This window comes from Rhinoraja longicauda, chromosome 11 (assembly GCF_053455715.1).
Source record: "Rhinoraja longicauda isolate Sanriku21f chromosome 11, sRhiLon1.1, whole genome shotgun sequence".
NCBI classification, from domain to species: Eukaryota; Metazoa; Chordata; class Chondrichthyes; order Rajiformes; family Arhynchobatidae; genus Rhinoraja; species Rhinoraja longicauda.
This window is the reverse complement of record NC_135963.1, coordinates 55,790,653-55,810,241: the sequence shown is the minus strand read 5'-3', so window position 1 is coordinate 55,810,241 and position 19,589 is coordinate 55,790,653. Positions and strand designations below refer to the sequence as shown.

At 46.3% G+C, this 19,589-nt stretch overlaps 1 protein-coding gene across 1 annotated transcript in view; it reads left to right on the top strand.

The window, feature by feature from the left end:
• The first annotated feature begins 1,893 nt into the window (after positions 1 to 1,893).
• The window catches only part of LOC144598157 (4-trimethylaminobutyraldehyde dehydrogenase-like), a 52,173-nt gene continuing 34,477 nt past the window's right edge, over positions 1,894 to 19,589 (top strand). Inside the window, exon 1 of the mRNA XM_078408055.1 lies at positions 1,894 to 2,292. Coding sequence (XP_078264181.1) covers positions 2,127 to 2,292 — 166 coding nt within the window. The 5' untranslated portion in view covers positions 1,894 to 2,126. The remainder of the gene's footprint in view (positions 2,293 to 19,589) is intronic.

Here is a 19,589-nt window from a genome sequence, read left to right as displayed (position 1 = left end):
TCTCTGAAAAGTTTAGCAATGCCTTTTACAACACCTAACATTAGATTTGAAATGTATATTTAAATGTTTAATTGACTTTAGGATTATTATTGTCACGTGTACAGTGGTACAGTGAAATGTTTTTGAGTGCTATCCAATCAAATCAGATAATACTAGGGTCAGATAATGACCCCAAGTGGTCAAAATGGGGAGACATACATCTAACCCCTTCACCCTGAACACAGGATCCCCCCAGGGTTACATCCTTAGCCCCCTACTGTACTCCCTGTACACACATGACTGTGTGGCCAGGTTCAGCTCCAACTCCATCATCAAGTTTGCTGACGACACTGTGGTGGTGGGCCAGATCTCCGATAAAGAGGAGAAGGCCTACCGGGAGGAGGTGGCTGATCTGGCACTCTGATGTCAGAACAGCCTCCTCTTGAATATCACAAAAACTAAAGAGCTGATTGTAGACTTTAGAAGGGCTCAACATCCGAGGACGTACACGCCACTGGAGATAAATGGGATTACTGTAGACAGGGTGAGCAGCTTTAAATACCTGGGAGTCCACATCACAGAGCATCTGACATGGACAACACACATTGCCGCACTGGTGAGTAAGGCAAGGCAGCGCCTTTACCACCTCATACAGTTGAGGAAATCCAGAGTCTCTCTGAGGATCCTTCAGTGCTTCTACTCTGGGGCTGTAGAAAGCATCTTGTCCGGAAACATCACAATCTGGTTTGGGAATAGCTCTGCCCAGGACAGGAAGGCTCTGCGGAGAGTAGTGCGTTCGGCTGAACGCACTATGGGAACTACACTCGCCCTCCTGCAGGACCTATACATCAGGAGGTGTAGATCCAGAGCCAGCAACATTATGGGGGACCCCCTACCACCCCAGCAACGGACTGTTCCAGCTGCTACGGTCAGGCAAACGCCTCCGCTGTCACGCTGTGAAAACAGAGAGGATGAGACGGAGTTTCCCATCAGGACTGTTAACTCTCATATCACCAGGGACTAATTTAATTTACTGTATTAATTTATTTTTTGTGTTAATTTTTTTTTCTATTCTGGTTTGTAGTTTTAGCACAATCCGCAGGCATTGCCACTTTCATTTCACTGCACATCTTGTATACGTATGTGACAAATAAACTTGACTTGACTTTTCTGAAGAAGGGTTCCGACCCGAAACGTCACTCATTCTTTTTCCCCAGAGATGCTGCCTGACCTGCCGAATTACTCCAGCACTTTGTGTCCATCTTCAGATACATCAATACAATCAAGTCAATAAGTGAAGTACAATATGTTGAGCAAAGGGGAAGGTGCAGTGTCTGTGCACTAATCCCACACCTCTTTTTTTCCATTAATATCTAAGGCCTAAGATAGGCACAAAATGTTGGAGTAACTCGGTGGGACAGGCAGCATCTCTGGAGAGAAGGAATGGGTGACGTTTTGGGTCTGACCCTTAATCAGACCTAGACTGCATGTCCCCCACTGAGCATTTTGTGTCTATTTTCGGTTTTATCCAGCGTCTGCAGTTCCTTCCAACACAAATATCTGAGGCATGTTCCCTTGCTGTGCTGTTCTGTGTTTTCTGATACAGTTTTACCAGCTGTTCCTCTGGCAGGCAGAAGATAAGGACTGTTTGGTGAACTTTTGTGTAACTTTTGGCACCAGAAACCTGTGTCCTGCCTAGGTGAGGTCTGCTGTATGATTTCACCGGGTTGTTTGCAAAGACAAATCGTTTCACTCTAGCTGTTAAACTTTTGTCTCCGTCCCTTCACAGCAGGGCGGGCTCTAGATTTGATCTACAAGCGTGTTACTCAATCAGACTGCGTGGCTGCAGCCTTGTTAATCAATGCATAGACACTGCATCATTGCACAGACACTGGCTCTCTCCAATCAGGGGTTGCAAGGGACGGTTTGCTGATGGCTGCCTCAGTTAATCCAAAGTGCATTTAACTGCGGAGTTGAGTTGCAATCGATTGCATTTTCTTTTACGCTGGACAAAAGCAAAGTGCAACAGATTGTGCTGCAGAGCTCGTCTTGTTTTCAACACATTTGCAAGCTGCCCTTTGCACTTGTTTCCCTCCCTACCCGACGTCCCTCCCCCACTAAGACACACAGTTTTGCAATCCTCAGCAATGGAGATTGTGCGCTCTCGCTTGATTCCGGCCTCCCTGCTCCGCGCCGCCTCCACCGGCGCTTTCCAACTCAAGGAGCCGCTCAACTACAGGCACGGGAGCCGGCAGCAGCCGTGCGCCGGCGATGGGGACCGCACAACCGAGCAAGTACACGAGCCAGCCTCAGGTACAGCGCCTGCAATCATGTGCGGCGTGGGCGTTTGTTGCAACCACCACCACCACCATTAGTATTAGAGTCATGCAACACCACCACCATTAGTATTATAGAGTCATGCAACACCACCACCATTAGTATTAGAGTCATGCAACACCACCACCATTAGTATTATAGAGTCATGCAACACCACCACCATTAGTATTATAGAGTCATGCAACACCACCACCATTAGTGTTAGAGTCATGCAACACCACCACCATTAGTATTAGTCATGCAACACCAACACCATTAGTATTAGAGTCATGCAACACCACCACCATTAGTATTAGAGTCACGCAACACCACCACCATTAGTATTAGAGTCATGCAACACCACCACCATTAGTATTAGAGTCATGCAACACCACCACCATTAATATTAGAGTCATGCAACACCACAACCATTAGTATTAGAGTCATGCAACACCACCACCATTAGTATTAGTCATGCAACACCACCACCATTAGTATTGGAGTCATGCAACACCACCACCATTAGTATTAGTCATGCAACACCACCACCATTAGTATTAGAGTCATGCAACACCACCACCATTAGTATTAGTCATGCAACACCAACACCATTAGTATTATAGAGTCATGCAACACCACCACCATTAGTATTAGAGTCATGCAACACCACCACCATTAGTATCAGAGTCATGCAACACCTCCACCATTAGTATTAGAGTCACGCAACACCACCACCATTAGTATTAGAGTCACGCAACACCACCACCATTAGTATTAGAGTCATGCAACACCACCACCATTAGTATTAGAGTCATGCAACACCACCACCATTAGTATTAGTCATGCAACACCACCACCATTAGTATTAGAGTCATGCAACACCACCACCATTAGTATCAGAGTCATGCAACACCACCACCATTAGTATTAGAGTCATGCAACACCACCACCATTAGTATTAGTCATGCAACACCACCACCATTAGTATTAGAGTCATGCAACACCACCACCATTAGTATTAGTCATGCAACACCAGCACCATTAGTATTAGAGTCATGCAACACCACCACCATTAGTATTAGAGTCATGCAACACCACCACCATTAGTATTAGAGTCATGCAACACCACCACCATTAGTATTGGAGTCATGCAACACCACCACCATTAGTATTAGAGTCATGCAACACCACCACCATTAGTATTAGAGTCATGCAACACCACCACCATTAGTATTAGAGTCATGCAACACCACCACCATTAGTATTAGAGTCATGCAACACCACCACCATTAGTATTAGTCATGCAACACCACCACCATTAGTATTAGAGTCATGCAACACCACCACCATTAGTATCAGAGTCATGCAACACCACCACCATTAGTATTAGAGTCATGCAACACCACCACCATTAGTATTAGAGTCACGCAACACCACCACCATTAGTATTAGAGTCACGCAACACCACCACCATTAGTATTAGAGTCATGCAACACCGCCACCATTAGTATTAGAGTCATGCAACACCACCACCATTAGTATTAGAGTCATGCAACACCAGCACCATTAGTATTATAGAGTCATGCAACACCACCACCATTAGTATTAGAGTCATGCAACACCACCACCATTAGTATTAGTCATGCAACACCACAACCATTAGTATTAGAGTCATGCAACACCACCACCATTAGTATTGGAGTCATGCAACACCACCACCATTAGTATTAGAGTCATGCAACACCACCACCATTAGTATTAGAGTCATGCAACACCACCACCATTAGTATTAGAGTCATGCAACACCAGCACCATTAGTATTATAGAGTCATGCAACCACCACCACCATTAGTATTAGAGTCATGCAACACCACCACCATTAGTGTTAGAGTCATGCAACACCACCACCATTAGTATTGGAGTCATGCAACACCACCACCATTAGTATTGGAGTCATGCAACACCACCACCATTAGTATTAGAGTCATGCAACACCACCACCATTAGTATTAGAGTCATGCAACACCAGCACCATTAGTATTATAGAGTCATGCAACCACCACCACCATTAGTATTAGAGTCATGCAACACCACCACCATTAGTATTGGAGTCATGCAACACCACCACCATTAGTATTAGAGTCATGCAACACCACCACCATTAGTATTAGAGTCATGCAACACCACCACCATTAGTATTAGAGTCATGCAACACCACCACCATTAGTATTAGAGTCATGCAACCACCACCAACATTAGTATTAGAGTCATGCAACACCATCACCATCAGTATTAGTCATGCAACACCACCACCATTAGTATTAGAGTCATGCAACACCACCACCATTAGTATCAGAGTCATGCAACACCACCACCATTAGTATTAGAGTCATGCAACACCACCACCATTAGTATTAGTCATGCAACACCACCACCATTAGTATTAGAGTCATGCAACACCACCACCATTAGTATTAGAGTCATGCAACACCAGCACCATTAGTATTATAGAGTCATGCAACCACCACCACCATTAGTATTAGAGTCATGCAACACCACCACCATTAGTGTTAGAGTCATGCAACACCACCACCATTAGTATTAGAGTCATGCAACACCACCACCATTAGTATTGGAGTCATGCAACACCACCACCATTAGTATTAGAGTCATGCAACACCACCACCATTAGTATTAGAGTCATGCAACGCCACCACCATTAGTATTAGAGTCATGCAACACCACCACCATTGGTATTAGAGTCATGCAACACCACCACCATTAGTATTATAGAGTCATGCAACACCACCACCATTAGTATTATAGAGTCATGCAACACCACCACCATTAGTATTAGAGTCATGCAACACCACCACCATTAGTATTAGAGTCATGCAACACCGCCACCATTAGTATTAGAGTCATGCAACACCGCCACCATTAGTATTAGAGTCATGCAACACCACCACCATTAGTATTAGAGTCATGCAACACCAGCACCATTAGTATTATAGAGTCATGCAACCACCACCACCATTAGTATTAGAGTCATGCAACACCACCACCATTAGTATTAGAGTCATGCAACACCACCACCATTAGTATTAGAGTCATGCAACACCACCACCATTAGTATTAGAGTTATGCAACACCACCACCATTAGTATTAGAGTCATGCAACACCACCACCATTAGTATTAGAGTCATGCAACCACCACCACCATTAGTATTAGAGTCATGCAACACCACCACCATTAGTATTAGAGTCATGCAACACCACCACCATTAGTATTAGAGTCATGCAACCACCACCACCACCACCATTAGTATTAGAGTCATGCAACACCACCACCATTAGTATTAGAGTCGTGCAACACCACCACCATTAGTATTAGAGTCATGCAACACCACCACCATTAGTATTAGAGTCATGCAACACCACCACCATTAGTATTAGAGTCATGCAACACCACCACCATTAATATTAGAGTCATGCAACACCACCACCATTAGTATCAGAGTCATGCAACACCACCACCAATAGTATCAGAGTCATGCAACACCGCCACCATTAGTATCAGAGTCATGCAACACCACCATTAGTATTAGAGTCATGCAACACCACCACCATTAGTATTATAGAGTCATGCAACACCACCACCATTAGTGTTAGAGTCATGCAACACCACCACCATTAGTATTAGAGTCATGCAACACCACCACCATTAGTATTAGAGTCATGCAACACCACCACCATTAGTATTAGAGTCATGCAACACCACCACCATTAGTATTAGAGTCATGCAACACCACCACCATTAGTATTAGAGTCATGCAACACCACCACCATTAGTATTAGAGTCATGCAACACCACCACCACCATTAGTATTAGAGTCATGCAAGGCAGGCCTTTCAGACCAACTTGCCCAAGCCATGCTGGTAAAAATGCCCCATGTAGGCTCATCCCACCTTTGGCCTCTAAATCTTTCAATAGACAATAGGTGCAGGAGGAGGCCATTCGGCCCTTCGAGCCAACACCACCATTCAATCTGATCATTCTCAATCAGTACCCCGTTCCTGCCTTCTCCCCATACCCCCTGACTCCGCTATCCTTAAGAGCTCTATCTAGCTCTCTCTTGAATGCATTCAGAGAATTGGCCTCCACTGCTTTCTGAGGCAAAGAATTCCACAGATTCACAACTCTCTGACTGAAAAAGTTTTTCCTCATCTCAGTTCTACATGGCCTTACCCCTTATTCTTAAAACTGTGGCCCCTTGTTCTGGACTCCCCCAACATTGGGAACATGTTTCCTGCCTCTAACGTGTCCAACCCCTTAATAATCTTATACGTTTCGATAAGATCTCCTCTCATCCTTCTAAATTCCAGTGTATTCATGTCCATGTTGTCCCTGTGTCCAAATCTCTTATATTGATATAGCACCTGCCTCAACTACCTCCTCTGGCAGCTCTTTCTAAATACCTCCCTCCCAATGTGTGTGAAAAAAGTTGTCCCTCAGTATATAGAGTGATACAGTGTGGAAACAGGCCCTACGGCCCAACTTGTCCCAGCCACACTAGTCCCAACTGCCTGTGATTGACCCTCCTGTCCTATCCTATTTCCCCTTCTGGTCGTTGAAAGCCTTCTTTAACCCCCCAGTCCAGTTTTGCTAGCCCAAGTTACTTCATGCACGAAAACAGGCCCTTCAATCCACAAAGTCTGCTGACCAACAAGTATCCGTTTACAGTAATTCCCAAGTTCCTGTTCCTTCAGATTCTACTCTTCATCTACACATTTGGGGCAATTTACACAGTCCAATTAACCTATTAAATCATGCATATTTGTGATATGTTCATGTTATAGGAGCAGAATTAGTCCATTTGGTCTATCGAGTCTACTCTGCCATTCGTGTAGGAAAATAACTGCAGATGCTGGTATAAATCGAAGGTATCACAAAATGCTGGAGTAACTCAGCAGGTCAGGTAGCATCTGGGAGAGAGGGAATGGGTGACGTTTCGGGTCGAGACCCTTCTTCAGACAGAAGAAACGTCACCCATTCCCCCTCTCCTAGATGCTGCCTGACCTGCTGAGTTACTCCAGCATTTTGTGATACCTACTCTGCCATTCAGTCACAGCTGATCTATCTTTCCCTTAACCCCATTCTCCTGCCTTCTCCCCATAACCACTGACACCCGTACTAATCAAGCACCAATCTATCTCTGCATTAAAAATACCCGAAGACCTGTCCTCTTCAGCCGTCTGCGACAATGAATTCCACAGATTCACTTAATGCGAGGAAGCTGGTACACCCAGATGAAACTCATGCATTTGGAGGGAGAGCTTGCAAACTCCACACAGTCAGCACTGGAAAGCAGGATTAAGCCCAGGGGGCTGGAGCCATGAGGCAGCCGGCAGCTGTGCTTGCTTCACCATTGTGTTATCAAATTGTGCTGGATTCCTTTACTTGCAGAGCAAGCTTGTAACTTTGGAAGCAGATAATGCTTCTGAAAGTTACCTGCAACATTGAAGGAGTCAAGCTGTCCTTGCTTGTGAAGTTACTGGGAAGATCATAGCTTTATAGTGAGAAGGGGGGATTTAGAAAAATGTGTGTGGGGGGGGGGGTAGTCATGTGGCAGTTATATAAGATGTTGGTGGGGTAGAGTCTTGTGTTTTAGTTTTGGGCACCATGTTATTAGGAAAGATGTCAAGCTGGAAAGTGCAGAGAAGATTTAGAGGATGTTGCCAGGACTCGAGGGCCTTATCTGTAGGGTGCAGTTGAGCAGGTTAGGACTCTATTCCTTGGAGCACAGGAGGATGAGGAGTGATCTTATAGAAGTGTACAAAATTGTGACAGGGATAGATGGAGTAAACGCACAGAGTCTTGCCTAGAGTAGGGGAATCGAGAACCAGAGGACATGGGTTTAAAATGAGGGGGAGAAAGATTTAATAAGAACCCTTTTAACACAAAGGGTTTTGGGTGAGCTGCCGGAGGCAGGTGCTACTACAACGTTTAAGAAGCATTTAGATAGGTACATGGGTCAAATGCAAGCAGATGGGACTAGTGTAAATGGAACATTTTGGACGGTGTGGGCAAGTTGGGTCGATGGGCCTGTTTCCATGCTGTATGACTGAGAGGGACAATGTTTAAAGGAGATGTGTGGGGCAAGTTTTACAAAGATGAGCGCTTGGAATGCGGTGCCAGGAATAATGGTGGAGGCAGGTACGATAGTGGCATTTCAGAGGCTTTTGGATATTTGCATTGATATGGAGGGATATGGATCATGTGCAGGCAGATAGGAGTTGGTCTTGGCATCATGTTCGTTATTGACATTGTGGGCCGAAGGGCCTGTTTCAGTACTGTACTGTTCAATGTTCTATGATTCATTTCCTGCAAACAGTTGATACAGAAACTTGCTGCACCTTTTCGAGTTTAGATGCAGCACGGAAACAGGCCCTTCGGCCCACCGAGCCCACGTCGACCATCAATCACCCATTCAAACTAGTTCTATGTTATCCGACTTTTGCATCCTATGCACTCGGGGCAATTTACAGAGGCCAATTAACCTACAAACTTGCACGTCTTTGGAACTTACATTTAGGAAGAAGATGGGGAGCAATTTCTTTAGTCAGAGAGTGGTGAATCTATGGAATTCATTGCCCCAGATGGCTATGGAAGCCAAGTGATTGTGTATTTTTAAGGCAGAGATATGACAGATTCTTGATTAGGAGGGGGTGTAAAATGTTATAGGGAGAAGGCAAGGAGAATGGGGTTGAGAGGGAAAGACAGACCAGCCATGGCTGAATGGCGGAGTAGATTCGATTGGCCGAATGAATGGGAGGTCATGGAATGGAATGGCCGATGGAATGATGAAAGAATGGGTCGACTGGGATTGTATTCGCTGCAATTTAGAATGATGAGAGGGGATCTTACAGAAACATATAAAACTGTAAGCTACACAAGCAGAATACGAGCTGCTGTCGAGGACTACAAAAAAGGTTGGATTTGTAACTGATGAACAGGCTCAGAAATGAAAGAAATGTTCTTGCTTTGTCCAAGATGCTGAAATGCTCAGTCACTCAACCTTGATAATGACTGCTTTATGATAGTTAGTTCCATTTATTGAAACTCGGATTGAAATTTATCAAGTGGCATTATTGGCCACTTCCATTTCAATGGGGTAAGCCCAAGTAAACTTTCATTTGACCTGCACAGAATACTGCAGATGGACACAGTAGGAACTAGGGGAAAATTAATGTCTACTCATGCCCAGCATTCAAGGCCATGTCAATTTAGAAGAAAAAATGTGAAGCCAAAATTGTGGTTCTTATCCAAATGTTGCACTCCCACACGATCTTTTAATCTAGCAAGTACCAAGTGGATGACACAAAGCTGGGTGGCAGTGTGAGCTGCGAGGAGGATGCTATGAGGCTGCAGGGTGTTTTGGATAGGTTGGGTGAGTGGGCAGATGCAATATAATGTGGATAAATGTGAGGTTATCCACTTTGGTGGCAAGAACAAGAAGGCAGATTATTATCTGAACGGTGTCAGATTAAGAAAAGGGGAGGTGCAACATGAACTGGGTGTCCTTGTATAGGAAAAATACTGCAGATGCTGGTTTAAATCAAAGGTAGACACAAAATGCTGGAATAACCCAGCGGGTCTGGCAACATCTCTGGAGAGAAGGAATGGGTGACATTTCGGGTCGAGACCACTCTTCAGACTGATAGTATAAGAAAATAACTGCAGATGCTGGTACAAATCGAAGGTATTTATTCACAAAATGCTGGAGTAACTCAGCAGGTCAGGCAGCATCTCGGGAGAGAAGGAATGTTTCGGGTCGAGACCCTTCTTCAGACTGATGTCAGGGGAGGGGGCGGAACAAAGATAGGATGTAGTAGGAGACAGGAAGACTAGTGGGAGAACTGGGAAGGGGGAGGGGAAAGAGAGGGACAGAGGAACTATCTGAAGTTAGAGGTCAATGTTCATACCGCTGGGTGTAAAATGCCCAAGCCAAATATGAGATGTTGTTCTTCCAATTTGTGCTGGCCTCACTGTGACAATGGAGGAGGCCCAGGACAGAAAGGTCAGATTGGGAATGGGAGGGGGGGGGGGGGGGGGGGGGGGTTGAAGTGCTGAGCCACCGGGAGATCAGGTTGGTTAAGGCAGACTGCGCTCAACACCTTCGCTCGGGATGGCGGGACTGACACATGATGAAAGATTGGATCGACTGGGTTTATATTCACTGGAATTTAGAAGGATGAGTGGGGATATTATAGAAATATATAGATTTCTTAAGGTATTGGACAGGCTAGATGCAGGTAAAATGTTCCCGATGTTGGGGGAGTCCTGAACCGGGGTCACAGTTTAAGAATAAGGGGTAGGCCATTTAGGACTGAGATGAGGAAAAACGTTTTCACCCAGAGAGTTTTGAATCTGTGGAATTCTCTGTCACGGAAGGCAGGGTAGGCCGATTCACTGGATATTTTCAAGAGAGAATTGGATAGAGCTCTTGGGGCTAACGGAATCAAGGGATATGGGGACAAAGCAGGAACGGGGTACTGATTTTGGCTGATTAGCCATATTGAATGGCAGTGCTGGCTCGAAGGGCTGAATGGCCCACTGGTGCGCCGATTTGCTATGTTTCTATGTTTCTGCTCCGATGACTTACGTGGGAGGAAATGTGGAGCACTAGAGAAAACCCACGTGATGTTAGGGAGACATGCACATTCCGTAGCCAGGGTCGAACCCAGGACACTGTGAGGGAGCGGCTCTGTTGTTGTGCCATTGTGCCACCTTGACTCATTGAGTCACTGAATTTGCGAGCTTTGCACTGGATTGAAGCAGAGACCACGTATTCTGTCTAGAGTCACACAGGCCCTGCCCGCACTGGAAGGAGATCGAGAAGGTGGTAGAAACCACAAAGCGGTTTGCACCTGGCGATAACAGATGCCGGTGCATCTACTGGAACATGCATTGTTCCGGTGTTTGTTGTTTCTAAGAGCAAATGCTTTTGTGCACAAGGGGCCAGTGGATGGAAGCACATCGTGTTCTGCTTTCTTTTGAGATGTGCAAACATAAAGTGACTATTCCTACGGTGCCTTCAGGAAGTCCTGAGACCCATCACGCTCAGTAAAAAGCACAAAGAAACGGAGAAACTCAGTAGATCCGGCAGCATCTGGGGAGGGAAATGGACAGACAGTGTTTTTGACTTGGGATAGACACAAAGTGCTGGAGTAACTCAGCGGGTTAGGCAGTATCTCAGGGGAACATGGATAGGTGATGTTTCACTGTGATGGATGTTTCTTCTTTTGTTTGGTGTTGGTTTGTGATTGTGTGTGTTATTGCTTATTTTTATTGCTCTTATTGTTGGGATTGTGGGTAATCTTTCATTTCACTGCACATTTATGTGTACGTGACAAATAATATTGACTATTGATTCTTTGCGAAGGTATTTATTCACAAAATGCTGGAGTAACTCAGCAGGTCAGGCAGCATCTCAGGAGAGAAGGAATGGGTGACGTTTCGGGTCGAGACCCTTCTTCAGACTTGCACTCAGTAGAGAACCATTGAGGCTTGGTCACCTTTGCAGTCTTTCCCACATTGCAGGCAATGTACACTGAAAACAAACTCCCCAAACCAGCAATGACGGAAGAAGCGGATATAATTAAACCTTCTAAAAGATGTTTGGAGAGATAGATGGATAGGAAGGGTGCAAAGGGCTACGGGCCAAATGCAGGCAAATTGACTTGCCCGCTATGTCATTTGGTCGGCTTGGCATGTACAGAGAAAAGCTTTTCATTGTGTGTGAACCAGTCAGCAGAAAGACAATACATGATTGCAATCAAGCTATCCACAGTGTACAGATCTGTTGGAGTGGAGGTTTAAAAGAGTGGAGCGATTGTAATGAGAGATCGCAGATCCACTTCTGGGACCAGCAGGCAGAGAGTCGCCTGGATTGGGGACATCATAGACTTGCACTTTACGACCAAGTCTTCTGATTATTGTCATAAGCAAAGATACTAGAGGAGCAAGATAGACCACTCGACTCTAAAAACCGTAATAGGTCATGGGTATATTTCAGTGCCATTTTAGTAAGCAGATCCTGTGTGCTGGACTGGGCAGTGTTCACAACTCTGTGATTTATTTGTATATAAAATGTTTGCAAACAATTATTTTTGTTCAACTTCTTGGATAAGTTGATAGTTACATGGAAACGTAGAAAATAGGTGCAGGAGGAGGCCATTCGGCCCTTCGAGCCAGCACCGCCATTCATTATGATCATGGCTGATCATCCACAATCAGTAACCTGTGCCCAACTTCTCCCCATATCCCTTGATTCCACTAGCCCCCAGAGCTCTAAATAACTCTCTCTTAAATTCATCCAGTGATTTGGCCTCCACTGCCCTCTGTGGCAGAGAATTCCACAAATTCACAACTCTCTGGGTGAAAAAGTTCCTTCTTGGAAAGTTGACATTTATAACTATTTCTTGAAGAGTTGCTGCTTCGTGATCTTTAAACTTTGGATGTAACTGATTGAATATTTGCACTAGAGATCCACTCTGTCTGCATCAGGCCAATTGATCATCTTTATTGAACTGTTCTTTGCTTTCTCTGTTAATTTTAACTTCACCTCCACGAGCTGTGTCTCTTTTTGTTTTATTTTAAAAAGTCATGGAAGCAGAGATTAGGCATTTGCAAACAATAGAACTCTGGAGAGAAGGAATGGGTGACGTTTCGGGTCCAGACGCTTACCCCCCTCCCCCCCCTTCCCCTCCCCCCTTCCCACCCCCATTCCCCTCCCCCCACTCCATCCCCCTCAACCCCCCTTATCCTCCCCCCTTCCCCCCCACTCAACCCCCCTCCATTTCAGCCCCCGCCTTATCCCCCCCTCCCTCCACCCCTTCCTCCCTCCATGCCCCTCCCTACATCCCTCCCTTCCCCCTCCCTCCCTCCCAGAGGGAGGTGAATATGTGGAATTCATTTTCACAGACGGCAGTGGAGGCTAAGTCGATGGATTTTTCAAGGTGGAGATGGATAGGTTCCTGATTAGTAAAGGGTTCAGGGGTTGCGGGGAGAAGGCAGGAGAATGGGGTTGAGAAGGTAAGATGATTGAATGGTGGAGTAGACTTGATGGGCCGAATGGCCTAATTCTGCCCCTATGCCTTAATGAACCTACGAACTTCCCCGTTGAGCATTTCTTGTTTTTGGGACAGACAGACTTTCCTTTCATTTGGATTTTCATCAAATGCACATTGTTCCTTTTTAACCGTCCTGCTTGGGGTTTTGTTTGTTTTTGAAGCTGCAAATGCCTTCGCCAGCTGTCCAGCTCACTCTCACTCTCAACTGGCATCCAGAGTTTGGTGAATGTGCAGAAGGTTTGTGGTCACGGTGGCAGCTAATGTGTTCTGTGGCCTGAGACAGTGGCAGGTGGGGAGTCAGCCTGCAACAACGTTTGTGAGTTACAAATGGCGTCAGATATGCACTATTGACTCCATTTATACCTCGCGCTGCCTCGGCAAGGCCAGCAGCATAATTAAGGACGAGTCACACCCCGGCCACTCCCTTGTCTCCCCTCTCCCATCAGGTAAAAAGTATAGAAGTGTGCAAACGCACACCTCCAGATTCAGGGACAGTTTCTTCCCAGCTGTTAACAGGCAACTGAATCATCCTACCACAACCAGAGAGCAGTGCTGAGCTACTATCTACCTCTTTGATGACCCCCGGACTATCACATCACAGGAGTCAGACATCTCCTACAAACCCACTGACTCCCACAGCTATCTGGACTACACTTCTTCCCACCCTGTTTCCTGTAGAAACTCTATCCCCTACTCCCAATTCCTCCGTCTACGCCGCATCTGCGCCCGGGATGAGGTGTTTCATACTAGGGCACCAGAGATGTCCTCATTCTTTAGCGAACGGGACTTCCCCTCTTCCATCATAGATGAGGCTCTCACTAGGGTCTCCTCAATATCCCGCAGCTCCGCTCTTGCTCCCCCTCCCCCCTTTCGTAACAAGGACAGAGTCCCCCTTGTCCTCACCTTCCACCCCATCAGCCATCGCATACAACATATTATCCTCCAACATTTCCTCCACCTCCAACGAGATCCCACTACTGGCCACATCTTCCCATCTCCACCCCTTTCTGCTTTCCGCAGGGACCGTTCCCTCCGCAACTCCCTGGTCCACTCGTCCCTTCCCACCCAAACCACCCCCTCCCCAGGTACTTTCCCCTGCAACCGCAGGAGATGCACCACCTGTCCCTTTACCTCCCCCCTCGACTCCATCCAAGGACCTTCGACAGTATTTCCAGGTGAGGCAGAGGTTCACCTGCACCTCCTCCAACCTCATCTACTGTATCCGCTGTACCAGGTGTCAACTTCTCTACACCGGCGAGATCGAGCGCAGGCTCGGCGATCATTTCACTGAACACCTCCGCTCAGTCCGTCTTAACCAACCTGATTTTCCGGTGGCTCAGCACTTCAACTCCCCCTCCCATTCCCAATCTGACCTTTCAGTCCTGGGCCTCCTCCATTGTCAGAGTGAGGCCCAGCGCAAATTGGAGGAACAGCACCTCATATTTCGTTTGGGTAGTTTACACCCCACTGGTGTCAACATCGACTTCTCTAACTTCAAATAGTCCCTATCTTTCCCTCTCTACCCCCTCCCCTTCCCAATTCTCCCACCAGTCTTCCTGCCTCCTACTACATCCTATCTTTGTCCCTCCCCATCCCCTGACATCAGTCTGAAGAAGCGTCTGGATCCGAAACGTCACCCATTCCTTCTCTCCAGAGATGCTGCCTGACCCGCTGAGTTACTCCAGCATTTAGTGTCTGTAATCAAGGTGTCTTCTCTGTACTGTTGGTATGGTTGAAGTAGGAATTCCCTGTTATTATCCTCTGTTCCATCCGTTATAATAAAACCCAATATTCCTGATTATCTTGAGAGTTTCAAGTCCCTTGGGGTTAATATTACCAATAATCTGTTGTGGTGCAACCACATTGAAGCAACAGCCAAGGAGGTACACCAATGCTCTACTTTCTTAGGAGACTGAGGAAATTCGGCATGTCTCCATTGACTCTTACAAACTTCTACAGATGCACCATAGCAAGTATACTGTTGGGTTGCATCACAACTATGTTTGGGAACAGCTTTGTCGACCACCACAAAAACCTGCGGAGCATTGTGGAAGTAGTGCCCAGTCCATCGCACAGACCAGGCTCCCCACCATTGACTCCATCAACGGTGGGGAGCAGGCAACATATAAGACTTATTCCACCCCCTCCCCACTCGTGTTGGGCAGAAGATACAAAAGCTTGAAATCGTTCCCAAGCCAGGCGACACTGAGCTTGCTGGCCCCAGAAGCGGATCTACAAACCGCTTTGAAGAAGGGTCTCGACCCGAAACGTCACCCATTCCTTCTCTCCCGAGATGCTGCCTGACCTGCTGAGTTACTCCAGCATTTTGTGAATAAATACCGCGGATCTACAAACATTCATTACAATCGATCCACATTTTAAACCTCTACTCCAACAGCAGCATTTCTTACTCTTAACTATGCTTCTCTTAATCGCCTCTTAGATATATCGTTTCTCTGACACCTGGGACCAAAAGATCTATCGAATGACTCCCTTTATCCTGTATCTGAACACTGGATGTCTCAATTGTAATCGTCTATTGTCTTTCTGTTGACTGGATAGCACACGACAAAAAAGCTTTTCGCTGTACCTCAAAATGCTGGAGTAACTCAGCAGGTCAGGCAGCATCTTGCGGAGCTCTCTCCAAGATGCTGGAGTAACTCAGCAGGTCAGGCAGCATCTTGGGGAGCTCTCTCCAAGATGCTGGAGTAACTCAGCAGGTCAGGCAGCATCTTGGGGAGCTCTCTCCAAGATGCTGGAGTAACTCAGCAGGTCAGGCAGCATCTTGGGGAGCTCTCTCCAAGATGCTGGAGTAATTCAGCAGGTCAGGCAGCATCTTGGAGAGCTGAGTTACTCCAGCATTTTGTGATACCTTCGATTTGTACCAGCATCTGCAGTTACTTTCCTACACAACTTTCGCTGTACCTCGGTACATTTGACAATACTAAACTAAATTAAACTGAACACCACACTCAGGAACAGCTTCTTCCCCTCTGTTATCAGGCTTCTGAAAGGTCCTTCCATAAGCAAGGGTAATGTCTAACACCACCCATATGGGCATTGGACTTTGACTGTTTGTGCCCCTTTTTATAAACCAGCATCTGCAGTTGCTTGTGTACGAAAGAACTGCAGATGCCAGTTTACACTGCGGTCTGACCAGTCTGACTTTCCCCGATTACATTTTAACTGTTTGCTTTGTCCTCACCTTCTCCTAGCTAACAATGAGTAATTTTACATTTTCCTTGATCCCCCTCTTGTGAAGTCTCGTTTTTTTGCAGCCTACCCTTGCTTATCTTGGGCGGCACGGTGGCGCAGCGGTAGAGTTGCTGCCTTGCAGCGAATGCAGCGCCGGAGACTCAGGTTCGATCCTGACTACGGGCGCTGTCTGTACGGAGTTTGTACGTTCTCCCCGTGACCTGCGTGGGTTTTCTCCGAGATCTTCGGTTTCCTCCCACACTCCAAAGACGTACAGGTATGTAGGTTAATTGACTGGGTAAATGTAAAATTGTCCCTAGTGTGTGTAGGATAGTGTTAATGTGCGGGGATCGCTGGGCGGCGCGGACTCGGTGGGCCGAAGGGCCTGTTTCCGCGCTGTATCTCTAAATCTAAATCTAAAATCTCTGTGTCAAGTCAAGTTTATTTGTCACATACACATACAAGATGTGCAGTGAAATGAAAGTGGCAATGCCTGCGGATTGTGCACAAAAAAGAATTACAGTTACAGCATATAAATAAAGTTAATAATGTTAATATAGAGAAGACAAAATTTAGTCCCTGGAGTTATAAAAGTTAACAGTCCTGATGGCCTGTGGGAAGAAACTCTGTCTCATCCTCTCCGTTTTCACAGCGTGACAGTGGAGCCCTCTGCCCTGACTCTCAGTCTGAAAGAAGGGTCTCAACCTGAAATGTCACCCATTCCTCCTCTTCAGGCTCTCCAGAGCCTGTCCTGCTGAGTTATTCCAGCATTTTGCGTCCATCTGCAGTTCTTTTGATATTTTCAACTCGCTGTTTGGCGATAAACTTTCCATTCCGAAATACAAGAGTTCTCTTTTAAATGATTTGAACCAGAACCGGCTTCAATTTGACAACAATGATCCTTATTCTGTAAATTTCTCACGAGGATGGTTTGCATTTGGAATAATAAGGAAATGTGGTGATGGGAGTGGAGTGCTTAGAACAAATTAAGTTGACATTTTTAATTGATGTGCGTTCATCAGAAGTATTGTGACATTGACTTTAGTTTTCCTCCACAGCTGTTCCCTGACCTAAATGCTTGCCTGCACTGTACTTTTTGCTTTTGTGAGCTTCTGAACACATTTCTCGTCGAGCATGGTGGTCAGACCGCATTTGCGGTATTGTGAACAGTTTTGGGCCCCATATCTGAGGAAGGATCTGCTGTTGTTGGAGAGGGTCCAGAGGAGGTTTATGAGAATGATCCCAGAAGTGATTGGGTTAACATACGATGAGTGTTTGAAGGCACTGGGCCTGCACTCGCTGGAGTTTAGAAGGATGACGGAGGACCTCATTGAAACTTACTGAATAGTGAAAGGCAATAGACAATAGGTGCAGGAGTAGGCCCTTCGAGCCAGCACCGCCATTCAATGTGATCATGGCTGATCATTCTCAATCAGTACCCCAGTTCCTGCCTTCTCCCCATACCCCCTGACTCCGCTATCCTTAAGAGCTCTATCCAGCTCTCTCTTGAATGCATTCAGAGAATTGGCCTCCACTGCCTTCTGAGGCAGAGAATTCCACAGATTCACAACTCTCTGACTGGAAAAGATTTTCCTCATCTCCGTTCTAAATGGCCTACACCTTATTCTTAAACTGTGGCCCCTTGTTCTGGACTCCCCCAACATTGGGAACATGTTTCCTGCCTCTAACGTGCCCAACCCCTTAATAATCTTATACGCCTGGATAGAGTGGATATGAGGGGATGTTTCCACTAGTGGGAGAGTCTAGGACCGGTGGTCGTAGCCTCAGAATAAAAATACCTTTAGAAAGGTGATGAGAAGGAATTTCTTTAGCCATAGGGTGTTGAATCTGTGGAATTCATTGCCACAGACAGCTGTGGAGACCAAAATGATTGGGTATTTTAAGGCGGAGATTGACTGATTCTTGATTAGTGCGGGTGTCAGGGGTTATGGGGAGAAGGCAGGAGAATGGGGTTGCGAGGGAAAGATCGATCAAGCATGATTGAATGGCGGAGTAGCATTGATGGGCCGAATGGCCTAATTCTTCTCCTCGAACATTTGCAGCTGTTGGCATTTGCAACTGATTGAATCTTCACAGTTCAGCCCAGGAATTGGAAGTGCAACCTTCCTGTAATGTGTATTTTGTTTCGTGTGAGCCATTAGATTTAGTCATTGAGAATTTATTTTCCGTCCTTAATTCATCTGCTGCATTCAATGCTCCCCATGTGGGTTACTTAACATTGCGAGACCAAGCATAAACTTGGTGCCCATTTCACCAAACATCGCGCTCGGTCCGTCAAGGCCTGCTGGATCTCCCGGTTACCAACCATTTTAACTCCCCTTCCCATTCCCACACTGACCTTTCTGTCCTGGGCCTTCTTCATTGCCAGAGTGAGGCCACACGCAAGCTGGTCAAATTCCGCTTGGGTAGCTTACAACCCATTGAATTCTCCAATCTTATGTACCTAGCCAACAACAATAGACAATAGGTGCAGGAGGAGGCCATTCGGCCCTTCGAGCCAGCACCGCCATTCAATGTGATCATGGCTGATCATTCTCAATCAGTACCCCGTTCCTGCCTTCTCCCCATACCCCCTGACTCCGCTATCCTTAAGAGCTCTATCTAGCTCTCTCTTGAATGCATTCAGAGAATTGGCCTCCACTGCCTTCTGAGGCTGAGAATTCCACAGATTTACAACTCTCTGACTGAAAAAGTTTTTCCTCATCTCCGTTCTAATTGGCCTACCCCTTATTCTTAAGCTGTGGCCCCTTGTTCTGGACTCCCCCAACATTGGGAACATGTTTCCTGCCTCTACCTGCCCTCTTTTTGCCTCTACCTGCCCTCTAACAACCCTACCTGCCCTCTTTTTTTTCTGCCCCCCTCTCTTCCCTGTGCCCCTTCTGGGTGTGCACCCATTTCTCCCTTTCCCCTCCTTCCCTCATCCCTTTCACCTACACCTCCT